Source organism: Rattus norvegicus, chromosome 17 (genome assembly GCF_036323735.1).
Source record: "Rattus norvegicus strain BN/NHsdMcwi chromosome 17, GRCr8, whole genome shotgun sequence".
NCBI classification, from domain to species: Eukaryota; Metazoa; Chordata; class Mammalia; order Rodentia; family Muridae; genus Rattus; species Rattus norvegicus.
The window spans coordinates 56,282,681-56,308,298 of record NC_086035.1 but is presented as its reverse complement, the minus strand read 5'-3'; the positions used below and the strand labels follow the sequence as shown (position 1 = coordinate 56,308,298).

Below are 25,618 nucleotides of genomic sequence, written 5' to 3'. Positions count from 1 at the left end.
GAAGGCAGAGGCAGACGATTGTGAGTTTGAGGCCAACCCGGTCTACAGAGTGAGTTCCAAGACGGCCAAGAATACCAGAAAAACCACGTCTCCAAAAACAAACAAACAAACAAACAAACAAACAAAAGCTAGATGTAGTAGCAGTATCTTATTCAGCACATTCCCAGGGAAAGATGTGAGGCAGAGACAAGAGAATCCCTCAGAAGTTCACAGGCCAGTTAGCCTAGAATGCAGAGGCCATGCCTCAAAAACAAGGTGTAAGGCAAGCAAAGCAGCTGAGGTTATCCTCTTCCTTGCATGTGGGTGCTATATACATATACACAAACACACACATAGACATACACGATATGTATGTATGAGTATATATACACACACATGTATATATGTATTTATGTATATATATTAAATTGATAGAAAAGACTTATAACAATCATGTTTTTGCAGAGGGTCATGAACAAGTACAAAGAGCAAGTATGAAGAGCATACATTTTGATAGAAATGTTTAAAATAAATGTTTGTACTATACCAGGAGAAAGGCAATTGCCAACATAGATATTTCTATGGTGGGAATAAAAACAGAAATAATACTGACAGAATAATAATGACAATTACTGTGGCAAGTAGTTTACAGAGAATCTATTTACAGACAACCATCAAAATATTCCCCTCACTAATCCTCAAAACCTATTACTCACACTCATGTGTAGTCTCCCATAGAAAAGACAGATGAGCTGCATAATCAACAAAATATGACAGTGGGATTTCCAGGATCAGAAACTGAAGATCTACTATGTTTCTCATGTTTCTACTATGATTGCTCATTCTGGGGAAGTCTACTTGCTACATTCAAACAACTGTGAAGAGGCTTAACTAGCAACATTGTAAGCAAGGCATTGAAAGTAACTCCTCATCTCAACTTGGCTTGCCTAAAACTGCAACCTCAAGAGACCCCAAGTTTCCACTGATGAACTAACCCACAAAAGCAAAGAAAGCTGATAAATTTGGTAGTTAATTAAGCAGCAATAGATGCCCAATGCCCTTACTATGTGCCTCAACATCCCTGTGACTACTCCTTAACTCAGGTTAAGTAACTTTCCCCTCAGGGCCAGGGAAGTGGCTCAGCAGTTAAGAGCTCTTGAAGAGGACCAGGGTTTGGGTCCTAGAACAAACATGGTGGCTAACAACCATCCATAACTCCAGTCTGCCACACCAGGCATACATATGTACACATAAATGCATGCAGATAAAACACTCATACATGTAAAATAAATGAAATATCCTTAGATTTAGGTAGACTGTCTAGTGTACCCAAAGGCCCAAGGTTCACCCTGAGCATTACAAAATAGGTAAAATACAGCTAATCCCCCACCCCCACCCCTGCCCAGCACCCAATTATCACACAGCTGGCAAATGCTGGAATCAGATCAAAATGAAAGCCGGCATTACTGACTATTATGCAAATGTGCTCTCTATTTCTTCACCATAGCTTTTTTGTGTTTTGTTTAGGAACTTATTTTCTGCTGTTAAGTATAAAGCAATGTGATCTGATAAGACCAGAGCAAAGTACAAGTGAATCAGCAAAAAGAAGAAAATGCAAAAGATTGGAGACCATTGCCATGGAGAGCTAAGGGCCTGCCAAAGAATTCTTTATAAGACTTTCAAACGGTGCTGGCCCATGAGAGATCAGGAGCCATGAACTTTCAGTGCAGGGAACTTAAGATGATTATAACCAAAAGAACACGGGATTGCTTCTGAACATAAATATAAAATACAATTTTGGCTGTGAAACAATCATTATTATGGCTGGATGGAATAGAAAACACATCTTTTGGCTCAGCGGTTAAGAGCACCCGACTGCTCTTCCAGAGGTCATGAGTTCAATTCCCAGCAACCACATGGTGGCTCACAACCATCTGTAAAGAGATCTGATGCCCTCTTCTGGTGTGTGTGAAGACAGCTACAGTGTACTTATATATAATAAATGAATAAATCTTAAAAAAAAAACAAACAAACAAAAAAAAACCCACATCTTTCCCAAGGCCTCCAGGTTCTATAAGGAACCACATTTCAGAAATATCTCTCCCCATATAACTGTCTGTATATATGTAAACATACACACATATTCTGCAGACAGGGTCTTACTATGTAGCTCTAGCTGGTATGGAACTTGCTATTTAGACCATCCTGGCTTCAACTCAGAGATCTGCCTACCTTGGCCTCCTGAGTGCTAAGATTAAAGGTGTGCTTCAGCAGACACTACAAAGTATCACACTAAAACTGAGGCTCCCACAGAAGACAATGATAGTGCTACTTCCTGCCTTGATCTCAAACACTGGAAGTTTCGCTACAGAATCTTCTCTTTTCCTATAGCCTCTCAAAAATGCTATAAACAGTTACGACTTACAGAATTAGGCAATACTTAAGAACAGCCTAATTATTAACTGATTTGACCTGAATAATTTTATTACAAGAATTAAGAGTTTAGCTCAGCAGTGGAGAGCTTACCTATTAAGCCCAAGACCTAGAGTTAAGTTCCCAGCACCAAAACAAACAAAAAACAAAGAAAGAGAGCGAAAAGGAGTTAGAGAAAGGTTCTCCTCACCACAAACAAAAAACAAACAAACAAACAAAAAACTCAGAGTGGAAGGGAACACAACTTCAGATCAAATAGTTGTTTTTAATTTGCTTTAAACTGAGGATAAAAAATTTACTTTAAAAATCAGAGTTGCCCAAATACATGCCCACTTTCATACACATGCTTTTTAAATGACTTCATTTGAAAAATAAATTAGCATACACAATCTGAAAAGAAAGCTAGGTAGGGGAAAAAGTAAAAATCAAACCTGTAACACCATTCTTTCCAGGCCAGTATTCACTGCCATTAAGGGGAAGTACTTCAGACACAAGCATATGACTGGAAATGCAGTTATTCACTCTTTATTGCATGGTGCTCCAGGGTAAGTTTCAATAAGCAAGTTAGCCACTAATATGCCAGTGGCATCTTTCCCACACACCCATATTTTACACCTAAACACTTGCTAGCAACAAATCAAAGTACAACCAGAAAACAAAATACATTTTTTTCTAAAGGAAGAATCACCTACTGCTAAAGGAAGCATTTCCTACTTAATGCACATCAATAGGGAGAAAAAAATGTTTTCAGGCTCAAGGTAGTCCTGTCCCACATAGATGTTATGAATGACATAGAGATTCTCTATGAATGTCACAAGCTATTTCCCATTTTTTTTCTGCTCTTTAAATCAGGATAGACTCCATGTATTCTGAACATATAAAGCAAAACAACCAAATTCATAAAGCTATGGTTTTAATTAAAACATCATTTTTATTTAGGCAAGCTCGAATTTCACCAGTCTTTTCTCTTACCCTCATTTGCTCAGTGGAGCTGCTGCTAAGCTCGTCTCCAGACTCGGAATCCTGGTGTGTTCTTTCAGAGCCTTCTCCAGCTGAGTCACATGACTGTTCCTGAGAGAAGCTAGTCTTCTCTATGTCCAAGAATTCTGGCCCGGGAAAATGACCAAATAAGCGTGTCCTATTCTGGCTGGAAACTTTAGGAGAATGTGAATCACTGTTAAACTTCCCGTTATTATGGGTCAGGTCCAGGCTTAGGTTGAGAGTCTGGCCTGAATTATAATTGGATCCAAAATTCTGATTGGCATCACGAATAAGACCTGTTCCTTGAACAGATGATGATGGCTTTCCAAAACTTGAAAGCTCAGGCATTTTGTTCACATTTTCTGTCGATCGCTGGAGATGCATACTCTGTGTCGTCTTCATAGAGTTATTTGGCAGTCCTGTTGTCTGCTTCACGGGTGGCATCAGTGCTTTGCGAGTGACCTCTTTGACATACTGTGCTGGCACATAAAATGCTTTAGAGTTCTCATCAAGTCTGACTTGCCACCAGTCATCATTGGTCTTCTTCACCAGGAGGTAGCGCTCCCCTTGTCTGATCACAATCTTCCTGTCCTTTGCTTCATACTCATAATCATACTCCACCTCAATATACACTTGTCCTGAAGCAATCTTCCCACTTCTCTCAGCCATTTCTACTCAGTAATACTCACTCTCAAAACAGACAGCATGCCACATTATGCCTTGTGCCTCGCTGCATTAACATAACACTATTATTTAATCAGAGAAAGAGAATAAAGAAAAAAGAATAATGTAATCTAAATTTGATACTCATAAAACATTATACATACCATTTAAAAATCATTACCTTCAAATCTTTTTTTTTTAAAGATGTATTTGTTTTATTTATATGAGTACACTGTAGCTAGCTGTTTTCAGACACACTAGAAGAGGGCAAATCTTAAGCTCCATAAAGTAAACATGCCTAGTAACACAGGTATCAACCTACATTTAAGACGTTTTTATTCTAAATCTTCAGTTATTTACAATCCTAGAGGGCAGAGTAAGCACTGTTGTACTGTTATAAACTGCCTCACAGAAGGTACAGTCAAGTCCTCACTTCAGGACTTGTAAAGGTGTTCTTATCTGAAAATAATGGTCTTTGCAGATAGAAACTTAAGACAGAGCCATTGTGGTGTTTGAACTAACCCTCTACCCCACCCCACCCCCAGCACATATGGAGTGACATTATTTTGAAGTAGATACAGCCTTATTAAAGAAATTGTGTCACTGGAGGGTTTGAGGTTACAGAAGCTCAGGTCAGGCCCAGTGGCTCACTCTCTGCCAATTCAGATGTAGAACTCTCAGCTCCCTCTCCAGCACCATGTCTGGCTGCATGCCTATCCATGCTATCAGCCATGACGATAATGTACTAAAACTTCTGAACTGTAAACCAGCCCCAATTAAATGTTTTCCTTTATAAGTGCTGCCATGGTCATGGTGTCTCTTCACAGCAATAAAAACCCTAACTAAGAGTCATATTTGATAAGAATAACCTTATAATCCCCATGTCAGTATCTTTGTTATATGCATTAAACAGTATTATGCTCTTGTATATGTTTTTTATGTGTGTTTGAGCATGTCCATTTTTGAGTATGTTTTATGTGTGGTGCATGTCCATGGGGAGGTTCAAGGTATCTCCCTATATTACTTTCCAGGATATCTCACTAAACACAGAAGTTTGGCTAGTCTAGCTGGTCAGCTTGCTCTGTGGATTCTCTGTCTACACCTTCTGTGTGCTGGAATTATAGACAGGCTGCCGCCTCTCCAGCATCACCTAGGGGCTAAGGATCTGAACTCTAGTCCTCAGGGTTGTGTAGCAAGTACTTTACCAGATAAGCCTTCTCACCAATCCTCTAGCTGTGCCCCCTACCATGTCTTTAAAAAGGAAGAAGATTTAGAAACGAGGAAGAGGGGTAGGGATATAGGCAGTGTGCTTGTCTAGCATGCATGAAGGCCTGGATTCAATCCCCAGCACCCTATCAACAAAGCATGGTTGCATACATCTGTAATTCTAGCTAGCACTTGGAAGATGGAGGCAGAGGGCCTTTAAGCTCAAGTTCATTCTGTCAGGTCTGAAAAAAAAACAAAACAAAACAAGCGGCTCCTCCCAGCACTTCTTATCCCAACCCCTATCCTACAGCTCTCCAGATCAGGAGTTGGGCTTCCCTTCCTTCACCCAGCTTCTCATTCCTATATAGACCTGCTATTTTGGCCACAGGCTTGCCCTCTCTTCTCTTCTTTCTTCCTCTCACCTCTCTCTCTTCTCATAGCCCAGTTCAGTCTGGATCCTTCCAGATATCTCTGGCTGAGCTCTCCCTCATAGCTACAGTAAACTCCTTCTCCCCAACCATACCTAGGAGCAGTTAGCTATTTCTTCATTTTCATTCACTTTCTAGGCTACATAGCAAATTTGTTGTCAGCCTGGACTATGAGAGACTCTGTTTCCAAACAAATAAAAAGGAAGGAAGCAAAGGAGGAAGAGAAAGAGGGAAACAAAACAGAAGAGTCAAACAGAAGACAAAGGAAGAAACCAGCAGAATATTAAGGATTCACAGCAACAAGAAGCTATGATGAAGCAAGGCAGGACAAAGAATACCAAAGCTAACAATTTGATAGTTCTGCATAAAGGTTCTCATCTTGTAGCCCAGGCTGACTTCACCAAGAGCTGCCTGACTCAGCCACCCAACTGCAGAAATTAATGTTACTGTTTAAAGCCACCCATTTACAGTTCAGTCTAAGTATCACTGATTCAAAATTGAAAAATCTTGAAACTTTTTCAGCACTAACATGGCATAGGTAGAAAACTCGCAGGTTCCCACTCTGTGTAAAAAAATCATTCTTCTGAGATCTATAGTGCCTAAGATAAAGCTAGTAAGCTGAGGTGGTAAGTCAAATTAATTAATTAATAAATACAGTAACACTGTTTCTCAAAAAAAAAAAAAAACATTAAGCTTACCTTGGAAGACGGTAAACATCTGGTGTTTCATTTAAACCTATAAAATTAAACAAAAAAATTTATATCTCTAAACAAGATTCCTTAAAGATAAGCATATAATGTGCATACTTTTGGAAGTACACTTTTATGGCAGTGATAAAGAACACATAGAGGTGTCATGTATCTGACTCTTCAGTGCCTTCTTTTAACAAATCCATCTGGGCCACTGAGATCAACTTTGTCACTGCCTTTGCTTGCCGCCACCACTGTCTCAACATCCCTTACTTTTGTTCTGACAAACAAGGATTATATGATAAACAAATCTGATAAAATTTTAAGATGATTATTTCTTCAAGTTCATGGTACTGAGTGGGAATAGAAAATGACATATATGTTTAAAGTTGTTAGGAATTCTAACACATTATCCCCCTACATATTACTTATTCTTCATAAGAAGGGAAACAGACATTACAATGTTTCTTTTCCAAGGTAAAGTTTTAAGCCAAATGATTATCCCTACTCATCAAGAGTGATACTTAGAGGAGACACACCTATAGTGTAACTTGTACTGTGTTCTTATCAAAAGCACATTTCAGCCCAGTGTAGTAGCATACGACTTTAATCCCAGCACTTGAGAGGCAGAGGCAGGTAGAGTTTGAGGCCAGCCTGGTCTATGCAGTAAATTCCAGGACATCCAGAGCTACATTTTTTTTAGACCTTGTCTTAAAAAAAAAAAAAAAATAAGAAAAAGCATATTTCAATTCATGCAATTACTAGTAAACATACAAATCTAGAAGGCAAAACATTCCACTAGATAACAGAACTAAACTCTTCAGAGTCGATGTCATGAAAAATGAAAAGGGGAAGAGATTCCTCAAGACTAGACACTTTTATAAGCAAAACTGGTTAGTTAGAAGTACCTAAAATTTACCACTTCCAAAATCAACTTCCTGTCTATACATCACCCTTATCCTGCCCAATTTGCTCATCATAGTAAAGAGAGCTTCCAACCTTTGAACTGTTCAGTCTGCTTTCATGCATTACTAGACATCAGTCACTCTGTGCTTTAACCTTATATAAAGTGACAGAGATGGCCTAGCAATTAAGACCTGCTGCTCTTCCAGAGGACCTGCGTTCAGATTAGCATCCACATTGGGTGGATCCACAGATGTCTAGAACTCCAACTCCAGGGAATCCAATGCCTTCTTTTGGCTTCCATTGGTCATAACACACACAGTGGTCCCTAAGATGTCAGTGAAGCTGAAAAATGCTGTCATAGTATTTTAACATTCTAAGGTAACACGCTATTCTTACTTTTGGTAATACCAGATGTACCATGCTGCAGTAGGATAAAAGGTGAGATAGGAATATGCAGAGCATAGTACCTGATGATAATAAATAACTGTTAGCTGTTTTTACACTACATTTTATTGATACTTTAGAGACTATCATGTAATACATATATTTATGTATTTTTAAAAGTTCTCACAACAGTATGCCATGTAATGCTAGCAGCGCCATCTTACATCTTGTGCTTATCACATCACCTACATCAAGAAACCACATGAAATAAGCAAGCATCCAGTCTATGTAAACACACTGATAGTCCAACAATGAGGGAATCAGCCAATGACAGATCTTACAATTTGACTGGTTGGTACATGAAGCATAACTGTTCTTTATCCTTAAATGAGTTTCCTTTTTTGCAAGGAAACATAAAAAAACAAGTACCTTTGAAGACAGGGAGATGAGTAAGCAGACATGTAGCTACTTTTCACAAGATTACTGTAGCTTAGAAACATCAGGACTGGTCAGAGTTTGATTTCATGCTACTGGAGATAGACTGTGGCACTAGAATACACCAATCATTACAGGGCAATCCATGTGCCCTCTTTACTGCCAAGCTTTATGACTGCACCCGCCCTAGTGACTGCAAAGACAAGTATGCAGGAACAGTTGGGGAGAAAGAGGATTATACAAGAAAGTCAATGTCACTAATTCAACATAAGACATCCAATCTACAGTTTAAGATAATGAGGTGTGGGGGTTGGGGATTTTGCTCAGCGGTAGAGCACTTGCCTAGCAAGCGCAAGGCCCTGGGTTCGGTCCCCAGCTCCGAAAAAAAAAGAAAAAAGAAAAAAAAAAAAGATAATGAGGTGTGGGAAAGTAAGTAAATGTGGTAGTTAACTAATATCTACATGAAAAGGTGGTCACATACCAAGGTGGATGAAATGAGCAAGAAATGAGCAGAAATGAGGAACGGAAGCTACAGATAAATTATTAGTCAAAACCAAGGTGAGAGGTAGGAAATGAAACTGGAAAACACTAAATAACTGTTAAAACCATAAATAAGAACTACACATTACACAATACAAATAATTCTAAGAAAAATCAGATAAGATGAAGTCTTATTGTAAAGTCTTATTGAAAGAGATTAAGATATTCATGAGGTAACTATAAAAGACAGATCTAAGTGAAAATCCTATACAACTGTGTGAGTAATTTATTCTATTTTGTCTAAGAACAGGCTACATTAAAATGAAAACTTACTTTGATTTAGATTGTTTCTTCCTCTTCTCCTTAAATCAGGCCAGTTATTTATTCTGATAACTGCAGATAGAATTCTGCTTCCTTAACTAGAGAATACTCTCATCAGAACACTCCTAAGATGAACCTCTTCAGTACTCATCACACATGCCTCTGTCCACCATCACCACACACAAACTACCAAGCACCCAATCACCAGAACACTCAATTTTTGCATGTCTACTGCTTTGAACATCCCCCTGCTTTTCTCAGCAATTTTTTAAATGTTCACATGAGACTTTCAAACTTCTTGCAAGTCTTCTTCCTCCCCTGCTGCGACCACTTCTTCCTTATGTTTCAACAAACACACACACACATACATCTTTTGTATGTATGGAGAAGTGGAAAGGTGGGGGGGGGGGGTCATGAGTACCCACGAGCTCACTCTTATAAAGGTCAAAGGACAACCTCAGATAGTCTCAGGTGCCATCTGTCTTGTTATTTTGTTTGTTTTGCCTTGAGACAGAGTCCAACTAAATAGCTCTGTCTTAGAACTCACTGTGTAGACAAGGCTGATCTCATAGACATCCTCCTTCCTCTGCCTAAAATGAAACATGTGAACCACCACACCGGGCTTTGTTTTGTTTTGTTGAGACAGGCTCTCTCACTGGTATGGAATGCACCACGTAGTCCAGGCTGGCTGACCAGCAAGTCCCAAGGATGCACCTCATCTCCATCTCCACGGGACTGGATTACGATCACAGGCCTCTGTGCCTGGCTTCTTCTGTGAGTTCTGTGGAGCAGACAGGTTTCCAGCCATCTGATAAGCCCATCACCTCTATCTAGCACTGCTCTATCCTCAGCTCAGACACAGAATGTTCCATCATGCTACTTTATCACCTCATAACCTCTTTTCCCCATCTGTTAATTTTTTAAATTCTTTCTCATGTAAATTACTAAGAAGCCTACCACAAATTATACAGCTCAGCAAATGTTACCTTCCTCCCCCAGGACATCTGCTTTAACCAACTAAATCTTACTAGATATATCAAAAACAATCCAAAACAAAAATAAACAAGAAAATAAAATCTTAAGAGAAACAAAGAGTAAATAATTCATAACTAAGAGGTTTATCATTTAAGACTATTCCAGATATGCACAACACATGCAGTAATTCTGATACTCTAGTACTTAGAATGATAAAATGCTAATATGCATCAAGCATGTCAATATTAAGCAATCTAAAAATATTGAAGCTAAATCACTAATTCTTGGCACTATGTTCTCCAAAATAATAAAATGAGGCTATAGAATACTATTATCAGTAGTAGAACACTTCTCTAACATATGTAAGAACCCCCCCAAAACAAACAATGAATAATATAACTGGAGAGGGGAGTTAGTGGCAGTAAGCTGGAGATAAGAAAATGGGGACAAGTGTAAGTAGAATATATTACATTCATGTACAAAACTGTCAAAGAGTAAATCAATTTTTAATTTCCTAAAAAAAAAAAAAATGGAGGGGTTGGGGATTTAGCTTAGTGGTAGAGCGCTTGCCTAGCAAGCGCAAGGCCCTGGGTTTGGTCCCCAGCTCCAAAAAAAAAAAAGAAAAAAAACAAAAAAACAAAAAACTGGAGATGTAACTTAGTTGGTAGACTGCTTGCTTGCCTACTGATAACCAGCATCATTCAAGAATATAGATACAAAAATTGCTAATCTCATTGTAGCAAATTGGATCTCTTTAACTACCCCCATCACCTAATGTAGTCTATACTAGCCTAGTATATACCCAAACTCCACAAAAGGGGAAAAAATAAGAATAAAATAGTAATTCCCAAACAAGCACCTAATAAATAAAATAAAATTTAATGAGCAAAGCAACAAAATCCACAAAGGTACCAGCAGAAGAAATTGTTTCACCAACTTGTTTTCTAAGTTATACAATCATAATCATTAGCCAGTATTAAGCTCAAGTTTTTTTAATGAACCCCAGCTTTCTAAGAATGAACAGATACACAATATAAAATACTTCTCTGAATTAAAGTAGCACTTTAATGAAGGAAAGGCAAATAGCATAATGAGTCTGGCTGTTAAAAAGAAAAAAAAGCAAAAATAGGATACAGGAAATAAGTTGGTAGTCGTAAAGTGGTACAGAAGGAAAAGACGGAAAACCAGTGAAGGAAATGCAAAAGCAAGACTTATGCATAAAATAAAAATGAGGAAACAGCAAAAGAAGTATTTGGAGAAATAAGCATATTTTAATAAAAAGGAAATATGTAAACCAAACCTTTAATCCCAGAGAAGGCAGAAGGCTCTGAGTTGGAGGCCAGCCTGGTGTACAGTGAATCTGCGGGTCAGTCAGGGTATACTGAGACCTTGTCTCAGAAAGAGAGAAAAATTAATTAAACTTTCAAAAAAGAAAATCTGCACAGGGTATCTAGAATTCCATGGGCTATGGAAGACAGAAACAGGGTCATCACAATGACTTTCCCTTGAATGTAGTTCAAAGGCTGGAGTAATACTCATCAGTACCCAACATGTGCAAAGTTTAGTGTACACACTGGGGTAAGGAATGCATCAAATCAAAATAGAAATACAAGCTTGGATTTGGCAATGAATTTTAATATTTAACAAATTTATAACCATGAGAGAAAAAAAACTGGACCTTCCTAAAATTAAATACTTCTTCCATTCAGCATTTTGAAGAAGCAGACTCAATTTCATTTTTCTTGCAGTGCTATTTACAACAGCCAAGAAATGCAATCAACCTGTTTCCAGCAACAGATGAATGACAAAAATATGTTGTATTTGCAATAAAATAGCTGGCCTTAAAAAAAGGATGGAACCCTGTCATTTCTGACAACATGAATAGGACTCACAGGACATATGTTAAGTCAGAAATAAAAGACAAATCCTGTATGATCTCATTTACATGAAGCTGAGAGAATAGCAGTTCTCTCCTGGCCTGGGGAAGCCCATCGAGAGAAGAATGGGGAAAGCTTCTAGAACAATGGTTCTTAGCCTCGCTAATGCATGACTTCCTACAATCCACACTCTGGGTGAGGAAAACAGGTCCCAAAATATAAAGAACAGAAATCATGCAAAGTTAGTTCTCTGGTCACAATAAATTTGATCACAATGAAGTTATAAACTTATGAAACCACAAGAACTCCAAATGTGGGCTGGAATGTAATCTGACTCTTGGTTATATCCTCAACACCACTGAATAAAGTAAAATGATTGCTATTTAACATTATGTTAAAACCTAACATGATGGCACACACTTATACTCCTAGGGCAGAGAACAGAAGGATTCCTAGGACTAGTAAGTGAGCCAGTTTATCCTGATCATGTATTCCAAGCCACAGAAACTATTGTCTCAAAACAAAAAAGTGGAACTTCTGGCCTACACACACAGGCACACACATACATTGACATACATAAAGTAAATATTAAAAACTAACCACAAAAAAAAAAAAAAAACAAAAAAAAAAACTCCTGGTTAAAAAGCTTCCACTGGTGAATTTACTCAAAGTGAAGGAGGTAGGGGGTATCACATTTCTACAAAAATCTCCACAGACAGATCAATGTAAAAAGAACCCAATTCGGGGGTTGGGGATTTAGCTCAGTGGTAGAGCACTTGCCTAGGAAGCGCAAGGCCCTGGGTTCGGTCCCCAGCTCCAAAAAAAAAAAAAAAAAAAAAAAAAAAGAACCCAATTCATTCTATAAAGTTAGCATACTTACAATAACATTAAAAAAAAAAAAAAAACACTGAAACAGAGAGAAAAAAATGACACTGCTAACCAGTATCATTCAAGAATATATAGATACAAAAATTGCTAATCTAATTGTAGCAAATTGGATCCCTTTAACCATACCCATCATCTCATATAGCCTAGACTAGCATTGAACTCTTTATGCTTACTGACCTCAAACTCAATCTTCCTTACTCTGCCTCCCAAGTTCCATGATTCAGGCATGCACCTTCCAACAATGCTTTCAAATACAATGTATCAAGTCCAAGAACAGTACTAAGTTGAACATTTAAAAATTAATCAACTCAGCTAGGCGATAATGCTGCCTGCCTTTAATCCCAGCACTAGGGAGGCAGAGGCAGGTGGATCTCTGAGTTCCAGGACAGCCAGAACTGCAGAGAAACCCTGTCTTGGAAAAACCAAAAAGAAAAAAAAAAGTCAGTCAATTCAGGCTGGAGAAATGGCTCAGAAGTTAAAGGCCAGGCACTACCTTGCTCTTTCAGAGAATCCAGGTTCAATTCCCAGCACCCACATGGTGGCTCAGGACCATTTCCAGGGATCCCAAAACCTTATTCTAGCCTCCTCAAGCACTGGGCACACAACGACAACCACACAAACCTTAATAAAAAGTTAAAAATACATCTATTTAATTAAAAACTCAGTTTAAAAATAGGCCATGGATGGAAGACAGTTCAGCAGTTATTCAGTTATTCAACAGTTAAGAGCAATTATTGCTCTTGCAGAGGACCCGAGTTCAGCACCCAGCACCCCACGACTACATGTCACTTCAGCTCCAGGAGACTGAATGCATAGTGCAAGCACCTACACTTCTATGCACACACAAAAACACAGAAGGAAGAGTTAATCTTAAAAAGAAAAGAAAAAGAGCCAAAGACTTTAACAGATACCACACCAAAGTTATAGACATACTAAATAAACATATCAAGAGATCCATACCATATGCCATCTAGGAAATGCAAATTAAAATGACAATGAGATGTTAGTGCATGCTTATTACAAAGGCAATGTCCAGAATATTGACAGCACCAAGAACTAAGCAGGGCAGACTCTTAGGAACTCCTTCATTGCTGTTGGGAATGTGAAATGGCACAGTAAAGGCACTCTGGAAGTTTCTAAAGACACATCCTTTTAGCACATGCAGCAGCAGTTGTGCTCCTGGGTTTTTGGTTTTTTGTTTGAGTTTTGTTGGGTTTTTTTGTTTTGTTTGGTTTGGTTTGGTTTTTTGTTTTTTTGTGTTTTTTCTGTTTTTGTTTTTGTTTTTTTTTTTGGCTATTGTTTTTCAAGACTGGGTTTCTCTGTGTAACCCTGGTTATCCTAGAACTCACTCTATAGACCAGGATGACCTCAAACTCAAGAGATCTACCTGAGTGCTGGGATTAAAGGGATGCCACCCACTGCCCTAGTAGTTCCTAAATTTTACCTACAGAAGTTAGAATCTAAAGCCTATATAAAAACCTACATACAGGTGACAACCACAATGCTGTCTATAATTACTACAACCAAAAGCAACTAAGAGATCTTTCAGCAGGGAAATGGAGAAACTCTGAGATATCCATAATGTAATTTGTTTTGTTTTATTGAGACAGAGTCTCAAATTCTCCATCCTCCCGCCTCACCCTCATTAGCAATTTCAGTGCAATGTAATTTTTAGCACACATACAAAAAAGAGGGTTTTTTTTTTCTTTTTTTCGGAGCTGGGGACCGAACCCAGGGCCTTGCATTTGCTAGGCAAGCGCTCTACCGCTGAGCTAAATCCCCAACCCCAAAAAAGAGTTATTAAGAGTTGGAGGAAACATACCACCAAGTAGAAGAAACCAGTCTAAAAATGAAATATTGTGCATGATTGCAACTATATAACATCCTGAAAAAGGCAAACCACAGGGACAGTGAAGATCCGAAGGCCAACCCATGGTTTCATACGCTAGGAGAGTGGAAGGAGAGCAGCTGTAGTACCTTGGAGGATTTCCAAAGTAGTGAAAATACTGTGCATTTTATTCTAACACTGGGTAAATAACAATATTTGCCCAAACCCAAACTCCATTTACATAAATTATTGCTCAGGGACAACTATGTAGGATCATTGTTTTTTAAAAAAAAAAACATACAACTGGCCTGTACCTTTCATCTCAGCACCCAGTAGGCAGAGACTGAAGCCAGCCTGGTCTACATAATGAGTTCCAGGACCTGTCTCAAAAAAAAAACAAACAAAAAAAAACCCAAAAAACAAAAAACAAAAAAGAAGAAATATACCACTGTAGTATGGGATGTTCACAATGGAGATGTTCCACCATTTGGATCCTAGGGATCCAACTCAGCTTATCAGACTTGAAAGCAAACACCTCTACCTGCTGAGTCATAGCCAAACACTAAGCAAACAGTAAATTCAACATTCATAAGGCATTCTTTTTGTTGTTGTTGATTTTTGTTTTTCAAGACAGGGTTTCTTTGTGTAGTCTTGGTGTCCTGGAACCAGCTCTGCTGACAAAGCTGGTCTCAAATCCAGAGAGATCCTCCTGTCACTGCCTCCTAAGTGCCGGGATTAAAGGCATGCACCGCTGCAGCAGGTTTCATATAGAATTCTTGTACCATATACTTCAGAGAAAACAAAATGGATCACAGACGTTATAAAGCTTACAAGAGGGAAGATATTAGAGATTATTGGTTTGACAAAGGTTTATTTTGGATTTTGGCAGTGTCTTTGAGACAAGGTCTCATCATGTAGCCCTAGCCGGTCTCAAACGCACTATTCTCAGCTTCTCAAATACTGGAATTACAAGAATGCGCAATCACATTCTGCTTTGTCAATGGTTTCTTCTGATGAAGAGCAACAATAAAAAAGCAAAAATCAAATTGAATTTCACCAATTAAAAATCTTTTGCTAGAGGCCCTGGTGTTCCTCAGCACGTGGCAACAACTATGGCAACAAAAGCAGGAGTTGGGGAGATGCTAACTGCCCTCAAAACTAGCCTCGTCTACTTTGTTTCGTGTGAAATAATAAGCTTACTGCAACCCTTTACTTCTAGCCTGGTGTATCACCAAGACACCACTATCTGTAGTTTATCCCTTGGAGCATCTGGCTGCTAACCTACAGGATGATCCCATGCAGTATCAGGTCACCTTACCTACACTACAGGATGTTCCACAGACTGAATATTACTCCCAGAACCAGCAGGGAAAGGCGTTTGCTTTCTGTACCTCAGAAATTAAGACTCCTCTCCTTATTTTACTTTATAACTCACCTGTGTTTGGCTTCTATTCTACCAGTTTAACAGCTCACAATTCCCAGTGGCAAAATGCCTCCACCAAATAGATGGTTTCACTGTAGTGGCTGTAGAGATTTCCCATTGGGCATTTAAAAATAAAAAAGACACCACTGAAAAACTGGTTAGGAAAACTATGGGTTTTTGAAGACATATTTCAACAAAGAACTCTGCATCTAGAAAGTATAGAGTTTGCAAGTTAATGAGAAGACAACTCAACATAATCCCAGCATTTGGCAGAGGCAGGCAGATCTCTGTGCATCTACAGAGATGTGGTCTACATAGTGGAGTTCCAGGCCACCCAGAGCTGCACAGGGAGATTCTATCTCAAAAACAAGACAAAACAAACAAAAAAACGAGGCAAATAGTTTTAACAGGCTTATGCAAAGTTCTACAGATACTGAATAAGCTCTTGAAAAAAATAACTAACATCTTCAGTCATCGGGAAGATGAAAATTATTAAAAAAAAAAAAACAATGCCACTACACACCTACTATGGTTAAGTCAAATCATTCTCATGTTTCTGGGAATATGGAGCAGCTAGAACTCACACTGCTACTAAGGATGTAAAATGGTAAAAAGAAAGAAAACCACTTGATTATATTTATCTAGTGCTTAAAAACGTAACTACAGGGGTTGGGGATTTAGCTCAGTGGTAGAACTAGGCTGGGTTTGGTCCCCAGCTCCAAAAAAAAAAAAAAAAAAAAAAAAAAAAACGTAACTACACCACATGACACAGATTCTCCTTTTAGAGATTTACCAAAGAAAAATGAAAGCCCGGCTTCCATTTAACAACAGCAGGTTTATCAACACCTGGCTGCCCAACTATCAGTCAAAAGGTATATGGACAGACTGACTGTGTTATACCCATCTCAGGAATGCCATTCAATAATAAAAAGGAATGAATTAATGCTACAACAAACTGGGTAAATTTCAAATAATCTTCTACTGAGACAATCCCAAACATTGCATGAGAGTCCATCTGCACAAAATTCTAGAAAATGTAAACTTAAGTGACAGAAAGCCAGTGATGCCAGGGGACAAGGGAAATGAACGCAAGAGATTTGGAGCAAAGGGAGCAGTAGGTGTACTCAGTCTTAAAAATGGTGATGCCTTCTGTATTTGATTTATGTAAGACAATTCCTTAGGCTAGCTACTCAGGTTATGGAGTGTAAATGGTGTGGTGCTAAGCAGTGGTGAGAGCTCAAAACAGCTTCAAAGTGGTGACAAAGAATGGAGGAGGGGCTGGGGATTTAGCTCAGTGGTAGAGCGCTTACCTAGGAAGCGCAAGGCCCTGGGTTCGGTCCCCAGCTCCGAAAAAAAGAACCAAAAAAAAAAAAAAAAAAAAAAAAAAAAAAGAATGGAGGAGAAACAACAGAGCGAGAGGCCATATCATTGACAAGGAGGAGCTAAGTCAGGCTTGTTCTCTTATCAATAACCTTTCAAAAACTAGCAAGGTTTAATGAGAACCACAACAATTCCTTCTGAAGGCAGTACACTCAACAGCTTCATAATTCCCTGATAGGTCGTACCTCTCACGGGCTTGTCTAACCTTTCAACACTGCAACACAGTGTTGTCATCTGCAAAAATCACACTCAAGAACTGTGACTGAAATTTTTAAAACCACACATCCAAAAGCATCATCTTGTTTTAAGTTAACTACAATTTTGTTGTGGGTCATCTTCATAGCTTATCTTTTGTTTTATTTGTTTGTGTGGTGGTTTGAATATACTTGGCCCAGGGAATGGCACTATTAGCAAGTGTGGCCCTGTTGGAGGAAGTGTGTCACTGTGGGGTTGGGCTTGAAGACTCTCCGCCTAGCCATGTCAGAGATGGTTTTCTCCTGTTTGCCCAGAACAAGATATAGAACTCTCAGCTCCTCCAGCACCATGCCTGCCTGGATGCTGCCATGCTTCCTGCCATGATGATAAAACTGAATCGTAGAACCTGTAAGCCAGACCTAATTAAATGCTGTCCATTTTAAGAGTTGCCTTGGTCACAGTGTCTCTTTACAGCAATAGAAACCCAGTTTGTTTTTGAGACAAGGTTATCTATGCTTGTTTGCTTGTTTTTGTAACATGGTTATTTATCCAAACAACCATGGATGTTCTAGAACTTACTCTGTAGACCAAATAGTCCTCAAACTCAGAGATCCGCCTGCCTTTGCCTCCTGAGTACTGGGATTAAAGGCCTATACCATTACTCTCAGCTTCACAGGTTTTCTTTTTGGAGGCACCTGCAGCCCACGTTGGACATACCTGCAAGCTCCTGAAACATCACCACACTGAGGAGCAAGCTCCAACATATGGGCAAACTCAAATTATGTTTAAACTGTAGTATGTTCTCAAGTATAAACATTTTACTAAGTTCATCAAACTGTACAGTTTAAGTCAAACAACCAAATATTACTAATTACTTTAAAAAAAAGAAAAAGAAAAAAAAGGTCTTACTGTACAGCCCTGGCTAGCTTAAAAAGTGTGTAGTCCAAGCTGGCCTTAGAGTTCCACCAGCCTCTGCCTCCAGAGTGCAGGGATAAAAAGTTGTGTTTCCACTATACCTGGCAAAAATGACTTTAAAAAGTATTCTTTAGGATAAGAATGGTAGCAACTGAAACCTGTACTCATCCCTGTGAGAATGCAAAAAGATATTGCTAGCCTAAAAACAATTTGTCAGTTCCTAATAAAAGTGTATGCTTACTGTATAAGCTGGTAACTCACCCAAGAGGTACAGCAATGTCAGGCCACAGAAGGGTCTGTCAATCAGCCACCAATGCCTAAACAAACTCATGTACACACTCTATAAAGCAGTAAGCACAAAGGTTTTTGAGAGATGAGAAAGATGAAACATGTACTAACGTATCTACTAATTTAAAAAGCATGGTAGAGGGCTGGAGAGATGGCTCAGCGGTTAAGAGCACCCGACTGCTCTTTCAGAGGTCATGAGTTCAATTCCCAGCAACCACATGGTGGCTCACAACCATCTGTAAAGAGATCCGATGCCCTCTTCTGGTGTATCTGAAGACAGCTACAGTGTACTTATATATAATAAATAAATAAATCTTTAAAAAAAAAAAAAAAAAAGCATGGTAGAGAGTATCTCATAAGTCACTGCTTGCCCAAGGATGCAAAAGTTATGATAGAAAATAAAATCATAGAAGATGAGACAGCCTGCTGTGTTTCCTGTGTATCATTCTAAATAATACTTCTGAAGTACAACTGTGTTGTTATATGTATTGACTCATATGAGTTTGTTCATTTTAAGCATTAGTTTATTTCTAATCCATGTATACTATACCTCAATGAAAAGCAAGTTTAAATTTGGGCAGAGAACAATTATCCATACAACCTGGAGCTTACTAAGTGCAGAAGAAACAAATTTAGAGAAGCAATTATCAACAAGGCAGAGGGGGCCTTCCGGAGCTCAGTATTTAGCAGTTCAACTATAGAGCAAGTCTACTGTAAACTGAAACAGCAATCAATCAGCTCACAAACGCAGCAAGGTAATGGCTCAATCACTAGACTCCAGCACGATTAGACCAGCTGACCAAAAAGTAAAATAAAAAAGATGGTGGCCTAATAGGTCCTCAACTAAAAGTGACTTAAAGTACATTGAGCTTCAGTGTTAAAATTACTCCTTTCCATTTGCAACTTGGTCTATAGAATAGGATACACGTTAGCATTACCTTAATAAAAGTGAAACTTAGACAACATAATGATATATAACAAAATTAAGTACTTTTCGTCCAATTTTCAAAGATACCACTCTAACACCTTAAGATATTCTAAATTCTGTCTGAGAAAAGAGAAAAAGCACAGACTCAAGGTCAGAGGCCTAAAGTTTAAACCTGGGCTGTGCCATTTCAGCTCCTTGGGTATCTTACTGGTTAAAAGAAGAAGGAGGGGATGGAGAGATGGCTCAGTGGTTAAGAGCATTGACTGCTCTTCCTGAGTTCAATTCCCAGCAACCACATGGTGGCTCACAACCATCTGTAATGAGATCTGATGCCCTCTTCTGGTGTGTCTGAAGACAGTTACAATGTACTCATATATAATAAATAAATCCTTACAAAGGAAGAAGAAAAGGAAAAAAAATACAAACTTCAAAAGATCCCTGTGAAGAAGGAAAAAGATCTTTGTAAATTAAAACATGATACACAGTATTCCTATTAAGAGTAGAAAAATACAATGCAGTAAAACTAGTCCCTGTCTTTGCGATCTAAGAGAAGGCAATGAAGCTCTCCAAGCCTATTTCCAGATGCACGTCAAACTGCTTAGTAACAGGAACCATGTATTGGAGAATTAAATGTACAGTAGGCTTAGGACAGTAAGCCCTTCCTAAATTTTATCTACTCTGGCAAAAACACTCAATATCAAATTCCATTCTGCCATTCAAGCTGCAGAAGGCAAGTCATCGGTGACTCAGAGCACTGATTTTCATATTAGGAGGGATGGAATCATCTGTAAAGGATCATCTAATTTTTTTTTGAATGTACTTATTTTGGAAGAGTTTAAGACTTGTAGAATTAGGGCTGGGATATAGCTTAGGTCGAGTAGGTGGCCAGCATACAAGAGGCCCTGAGTTCCAATGCCAGCACAGTATCAACTCTGTGCAGTGGCAAACATTTATGATTCTAGCACTTAGGAGATGGAGGCAAGAGTATCTTAAATTCAACGTCATCCTTAACTACTTATCAAATTCAAGGTCAGCCTGGGCTACATAAAATCTTGATTCAAAAAGACTTATAGAATTACTACAAAAATAGTGTGGAAGGGTCTCTCTGTGCCTCATTAAATGTTATACTTGGCATACTTTTCTTAGTCGATAAATCAGTATCAAAATCAACTGATGCAGAATACTTTGTTCAGACTTTTAGTTCTTCCCTACTGCCCTGACGCTGACCTTTCTGATCTAGGATCTTGTCCAGAATGCCACAGGCATTCCATAATCATATACTAGAGAGGTTTTAAGCCATCAAGTACTGAGTCCCAGTTTTAGACATTTTAATGACAGTATGAAACTGAAGCCCCAAAATCTACACTTCACAATCAACACTATGTTGTACTAATCTGCAAACATACTAAGAACAGCATTCTTAGAGTTCAGACTAACTAGTTGGGCATTCCAAAGACAGAGGCAGTGACTATATCCTGGTCTACACAATGAGTTCCAGCCAGAGTTACATAATAAGACCCTCTCTCAAAAAGAGAAAGAGAAATAAAAAGAGTTTGGACTAACCAACAATAGATAGCTTAACACAATAGACACTTTTGATATGACTACTAAAAATTTACAACATGGGTAGAATAGATTAAGTGCTAAGTATAAGCTACACAATCTATCAAAAAGTTAATCAAAATAATGAGAATTTTATGTAAATTATACACTAAAATATTATATAATTTGTTCACTTGTTTTTTGTAACATGAGTACTACACATTTAGATCACATGATAGGTGGTAGTATATTTCTATGATAGTATAGTTGTCAGTGGTCTGAGTGCTGCACACATGACCCAGGGGCTTATTAGAAGGGCAGACGATCCCCTGTGCTTGAGGATTAGAGAAGTCACAGATTATAAACAGGAGAAAGCAGCTCCCAGATAAAACACCAGCATTTGTTGGCTCAGTTCAAACATAAAACAAGTCACCTACAAACTGAAACCATCGGACTGTCTTATGAAAGCAACAAGGCAATGGCTGAATTACATGGTTCTAGTATAATTAGGCCAAATAAACAAGGAAAAGTGGAGTCACAAAGATGGTAGCCCAATATTGGGGTCCTCAACTAAAAGTGTCTTTAAGTACAATGAATTCCTGTGTTGTAGATTCACTTCCATATCTGACTTATTCTACAGAAAACAAATTACAATTATAACTAATGTCTATTAGGTTCTTGGTTTTACTAGAAAACACTCAGCTAACATGCCAAGGACCTAGGACTGATTTCCAGTAACACACACTCCCAAATAATATTAAAACCGTTAAATACAAAGTGGGATAAAAGTTTAATTTCACTTTTCTCTTTCATTGTTTATCGCAAAATTTCAATGTCCATTTTCTCGGACAAATAATATTACTACTATTTAGTGACTTTACAGACCACTATCACATTTTAGTTAATTTGGAAGTATTACTTGTAGATAGGCATGGTAGTGCACACCTTGAATCCCAGTTCTCAGGGGAGAGGGAGATCTGTCAATTAAAGGCAAGCCTGATCTATTTAGTGAGTTTCAGGCCAGCCAGAGCTACCTACATAAAGTGAGGCCATAGTAAGTAAATAGATAAAATTATTACCCTTATTCCCAGTAATGTCATTTGCACTTTTAGGACTTAAAGCTCATTTTAAAATCAGGCCATGTTTTAAAACGCATTGACTACTTTCTAATAAAAAAGCCAAATGATTACAACTGGTAAGTTGTTCTTCAGCACTCACATATTTCATCTATGCCTCACAAACGGAGTAGTGTATTAAAAATCTGGAAGTATTGACAATCGTATAAGCACAACTAACCTACACAAGTGGTGTCATATCGTGACTCAATGAGCAATCTCCAGCCCCCGTGGTTGATAAAGAACAGGAGATAGTCAATAAATACTAGGAACTAAACACACACACAGATGAGGAGAGGGAGAGAGGGCAGAGAAGGGGAGAGGGAGAATATGATCTATGCTTTGTTTCCTGAACAGAAAAACACCCCAGAAAGATAGAAAGTTATGTGTGCCTTGATGGCCTAAACTTCAATGGTGTGGCTTAAATCACACCTTCACGAACCAGTCTTAGGTATTGCTCTGGGTTCCAAACACTGCTCTGAAAGGTTTCCAAAGCAATTTTAAAATAGAAAACAGTGCACCTGCAGTCAGACACGGAACAATGGAGAAACGGAAAGATGATCCATTCTACCATACACCTTCTTAGAGATCAGGTAAGCAAAACCGGACGTGAGCAAATAAACACCTCCAGGCCACCATTTCTCAGCTTTTAAGTGCAAAAGAGGCACTGCTACCCGCTACATACTCTGAACAATTTTTCGCTGCAATATTCAAAGTTTTCCAAGATTTCACATAAGTCGGATAGCAAAACCTGGACCAGAACCAGGGTGACTCCTTGTTAATGCTCCTTCCTCCAATGTACCTCCCTTTAGGAATGTATGCCTAAATGGTCAATAAAATCTACTTCCGCATGTCAACATGAACCACACAGACCAACCTTGAAACCAGTGTTAAAACCCATTACCCGTGGCACTTCATTTGGCATTCCAACTTTTTTGAAAAGGTATACTAGAAAATTTGCGTTCGCCTTTGCAAAGCATTTTAAAACGCTGCTGTAGGCAAAAAAAAAAAAAAAAAAAAGGAAAACTGCACCCGCCTCGGAAACTGAAGGGCGTGCCTTTCTCCCTAATGACCACCTTGTGGCCATTCTGTCTGTGAGGGTCTGCAGTAACTTAAGACACAACGTGTCAAGGGCAGCCTTTCCGGAAAGACAAAACAAACGCCCCAGACGGGAGGCAGGGAGGCAGGCAGGGAGGCAGCGCGCTGGCAGCAGGGTCTGTTGTCTGAGATTCAAGGGCTCGGAAAAGATATCTCGCAACAGAACCGGGGGCAGCTCCTCAGGGCCCGGGAGAGCGCGCCGTTCGCGTCCACGGTCCCCGACGCGGCCCAGGTGGCAGGTGTGCCCACCGGCAGCAGCCGCGGGGGGCGGGCCGGCCTTCCCGCCCTCCCTAGGGCCCTCTGCCCGCAGGCAGGAAGCCGGGGAGCCCAGGCTGAGACCAGAGTCAAGTAAACCTGCTCGCCCCACAGGCTAGGCGGCCGCCGCCCTCCCCGGCGCAGCCTTCGGCGAGCATAGCCCGCGCCCCCGAGCGCCTTTGTGCGTTCCGCGGGAACCCGCGCCGGGCCTTTTTACCTAGGGTTGGAGACCTTGCGACGGGGAACTCCCTCCTCATCCGGCGCAGTGGCCGAGCGACTGAGAAACCGCCTGAAGAGCACTCACTCCGCGGCAACCACAACCGGGCGTCCCCGCAAGCTGGTCTCTGAGGGAGGGTAAGTTCCAGGGCACGTCGGAGCGCGCCGGCGCGGGGGCGGGGCGGGCACTAAGCAGGGGGCGGGGCACTTGGCCACGTGACGAAAGGGGGCTGGTGGTCTTCTGGGAGGGCGGGGCGGAGGGACCTAAGAGGGAGTGCGAGACGCTTCAGAGGGGCGGGGCAGAGTACCCACGTGATGAGCGGAGGCGGGGCAGGTACTGTAAATGGGCGGATAGTTGGGAGCACGTGACAGAGGGGGCGGGGCAATGGATTTGTGAGGGACGGGCGGCTCACGTGATGGCTAGAGTGGGCGGGGCGCCAAGTCCTAAGCAGCAAAGGGCGCACCGGGCAAGGTAGCCAAGAATGCCCGATGGGCGGGTTGTTGGGAGGGTATTGGGGCAGGCTGGGCTGTGTAAAGGAATTAGGGAGGGCGCGGAAGCCGGTCACGGACGAGTGGGCGTCAACACTTTGTAAACAGCTAGTGGGAAGTGTTGGGAAAACGCTAGTAGGGATACGGGGAACGGAGAACAGAGTGCTACGGCGGCAGGCTCCCTGCCGTCTGAGGCTTAATGGCGCCCTAGCTCTAGGGTCCACAGACTGGCAACTGCGCTTAGTGTCGGTAAACGTGTCGCACTTCTATTGGCATGAGATGGATCTCTGGGGATTTTGAGCGGATCTTGATCTCCGCACTAAATCTGTGCGGAACTATTGGTGGCCTGAGCCTCGCGCAGAGTGCTGGACGAGCAGTACACAGGAGCGTGACTGCGCTTTGAATCCATAGGGCCTTCTGTGTGCAATCACTGTGGGCCACTCGGGTGCCATTGTCCAAAGTCAATCCGGTTTACAGTGTGGCAGTGTAGAGCACGGAAGTGGCCCGCGGTTAAATGTGTAGTGATCGTGATCGTGTGGTGAGTAGCTAGAATGGAGAATCCGCAGAGGCCTGGCTTCTACCATTTATTGCCGCTTCACCCTTTACACCTCCACTATCACATAAAGACTGTTGACTTAAACCTTCAGGCTCTAAAATCAAAAGACTGAAAAAAAATTAGGAAATCAGAAATCATTCATTAACTACTTGTTGATTGTGCCTTTTATGATCCCCAGATCAGATTTCAATAACACCAAAGAAGAAGGAAGCCAGCATAGGGTTCAAAAGCCAGGCTCTGGAGATGACTTCTGGGCTTCATCTATAAAGATGCAGCAATGTCTGTCAGCTTTACAACACGCTGAATTCTCAATTGTTAAGTAATAATAAATCTCACCAGAATATTGGGAAAGTTTCTAACAGCTTTAGCTTATAGTCCTCATTAAATCTAATGGGGCTGATATTCTAAGAAATTCTCTTCTTTGATGCTAGAGATGGGAATTTAAAAATCTACGAGACTATACTGTATCTTTGCACTTTCTATTACCTTTCTTTGGCTCTCATAATGTTTCTGGTCTTCCCCTCACCCCACCCCCGTTTCTAACATGGCCCCTTTTCCATGCCCTTGTTCAGCATGTTCAGAATACGCCATTGTCCAACATACAGTAATTCATATAGTAACGTTGTGTGCTTCTGAAACTACTTTCCAGAGAGTCCCCTTTTGATTTCTTTCCAAAACCAAAACAAGAACAGTGTACCCAAAGTAAACTGTACCTTGATAAGAATGTGCTGATAGCTCTATCTTG

General features: G+C 40.0%; 1 protein-coding gene across 4 annotated transcripts in view; it reads right to left on the bottom strand.

Moving 5' to 3' along the window:
* Window positions 1–24,017, bottom strand: part of Arhgap12 (Rho GTPase activating protein 12) — a 113,349-nt gene extending 89,332 nt beyond the window's left edge. The window contains exons 1-3 of one of the 4 annotated variants that reach the window (XM_006254012.5): window positions 23,830–24,017; window positions 6,389–6,425; window positions 3,385–4,139 (exon numbers count right to left, since the gene is read on the bottom strand). In XM_006254012.5, the coding sequence (XP_006254074.1) occupies window positions 3,385–4,062 (678 nt within the window). In that variant the 5' untranslated portion in view covers window positions 4,063–4,139; window positions 6,389–6,425; window positions 23,830–24,017. Of the gene's footprint in view, window positions 1–3,384; window positions 4,140–6,388; window positions 6,426–23,829 lie in introns of those variants that run through there. The other 3 variants (XM_006254013.5, NM_001107357.2, XM_063276459.1) reach the window with 3 other exon arrangements.
* Between the last annotated feature and the right edge of the window lie 1,601 nt (window positions 24,018–25,618).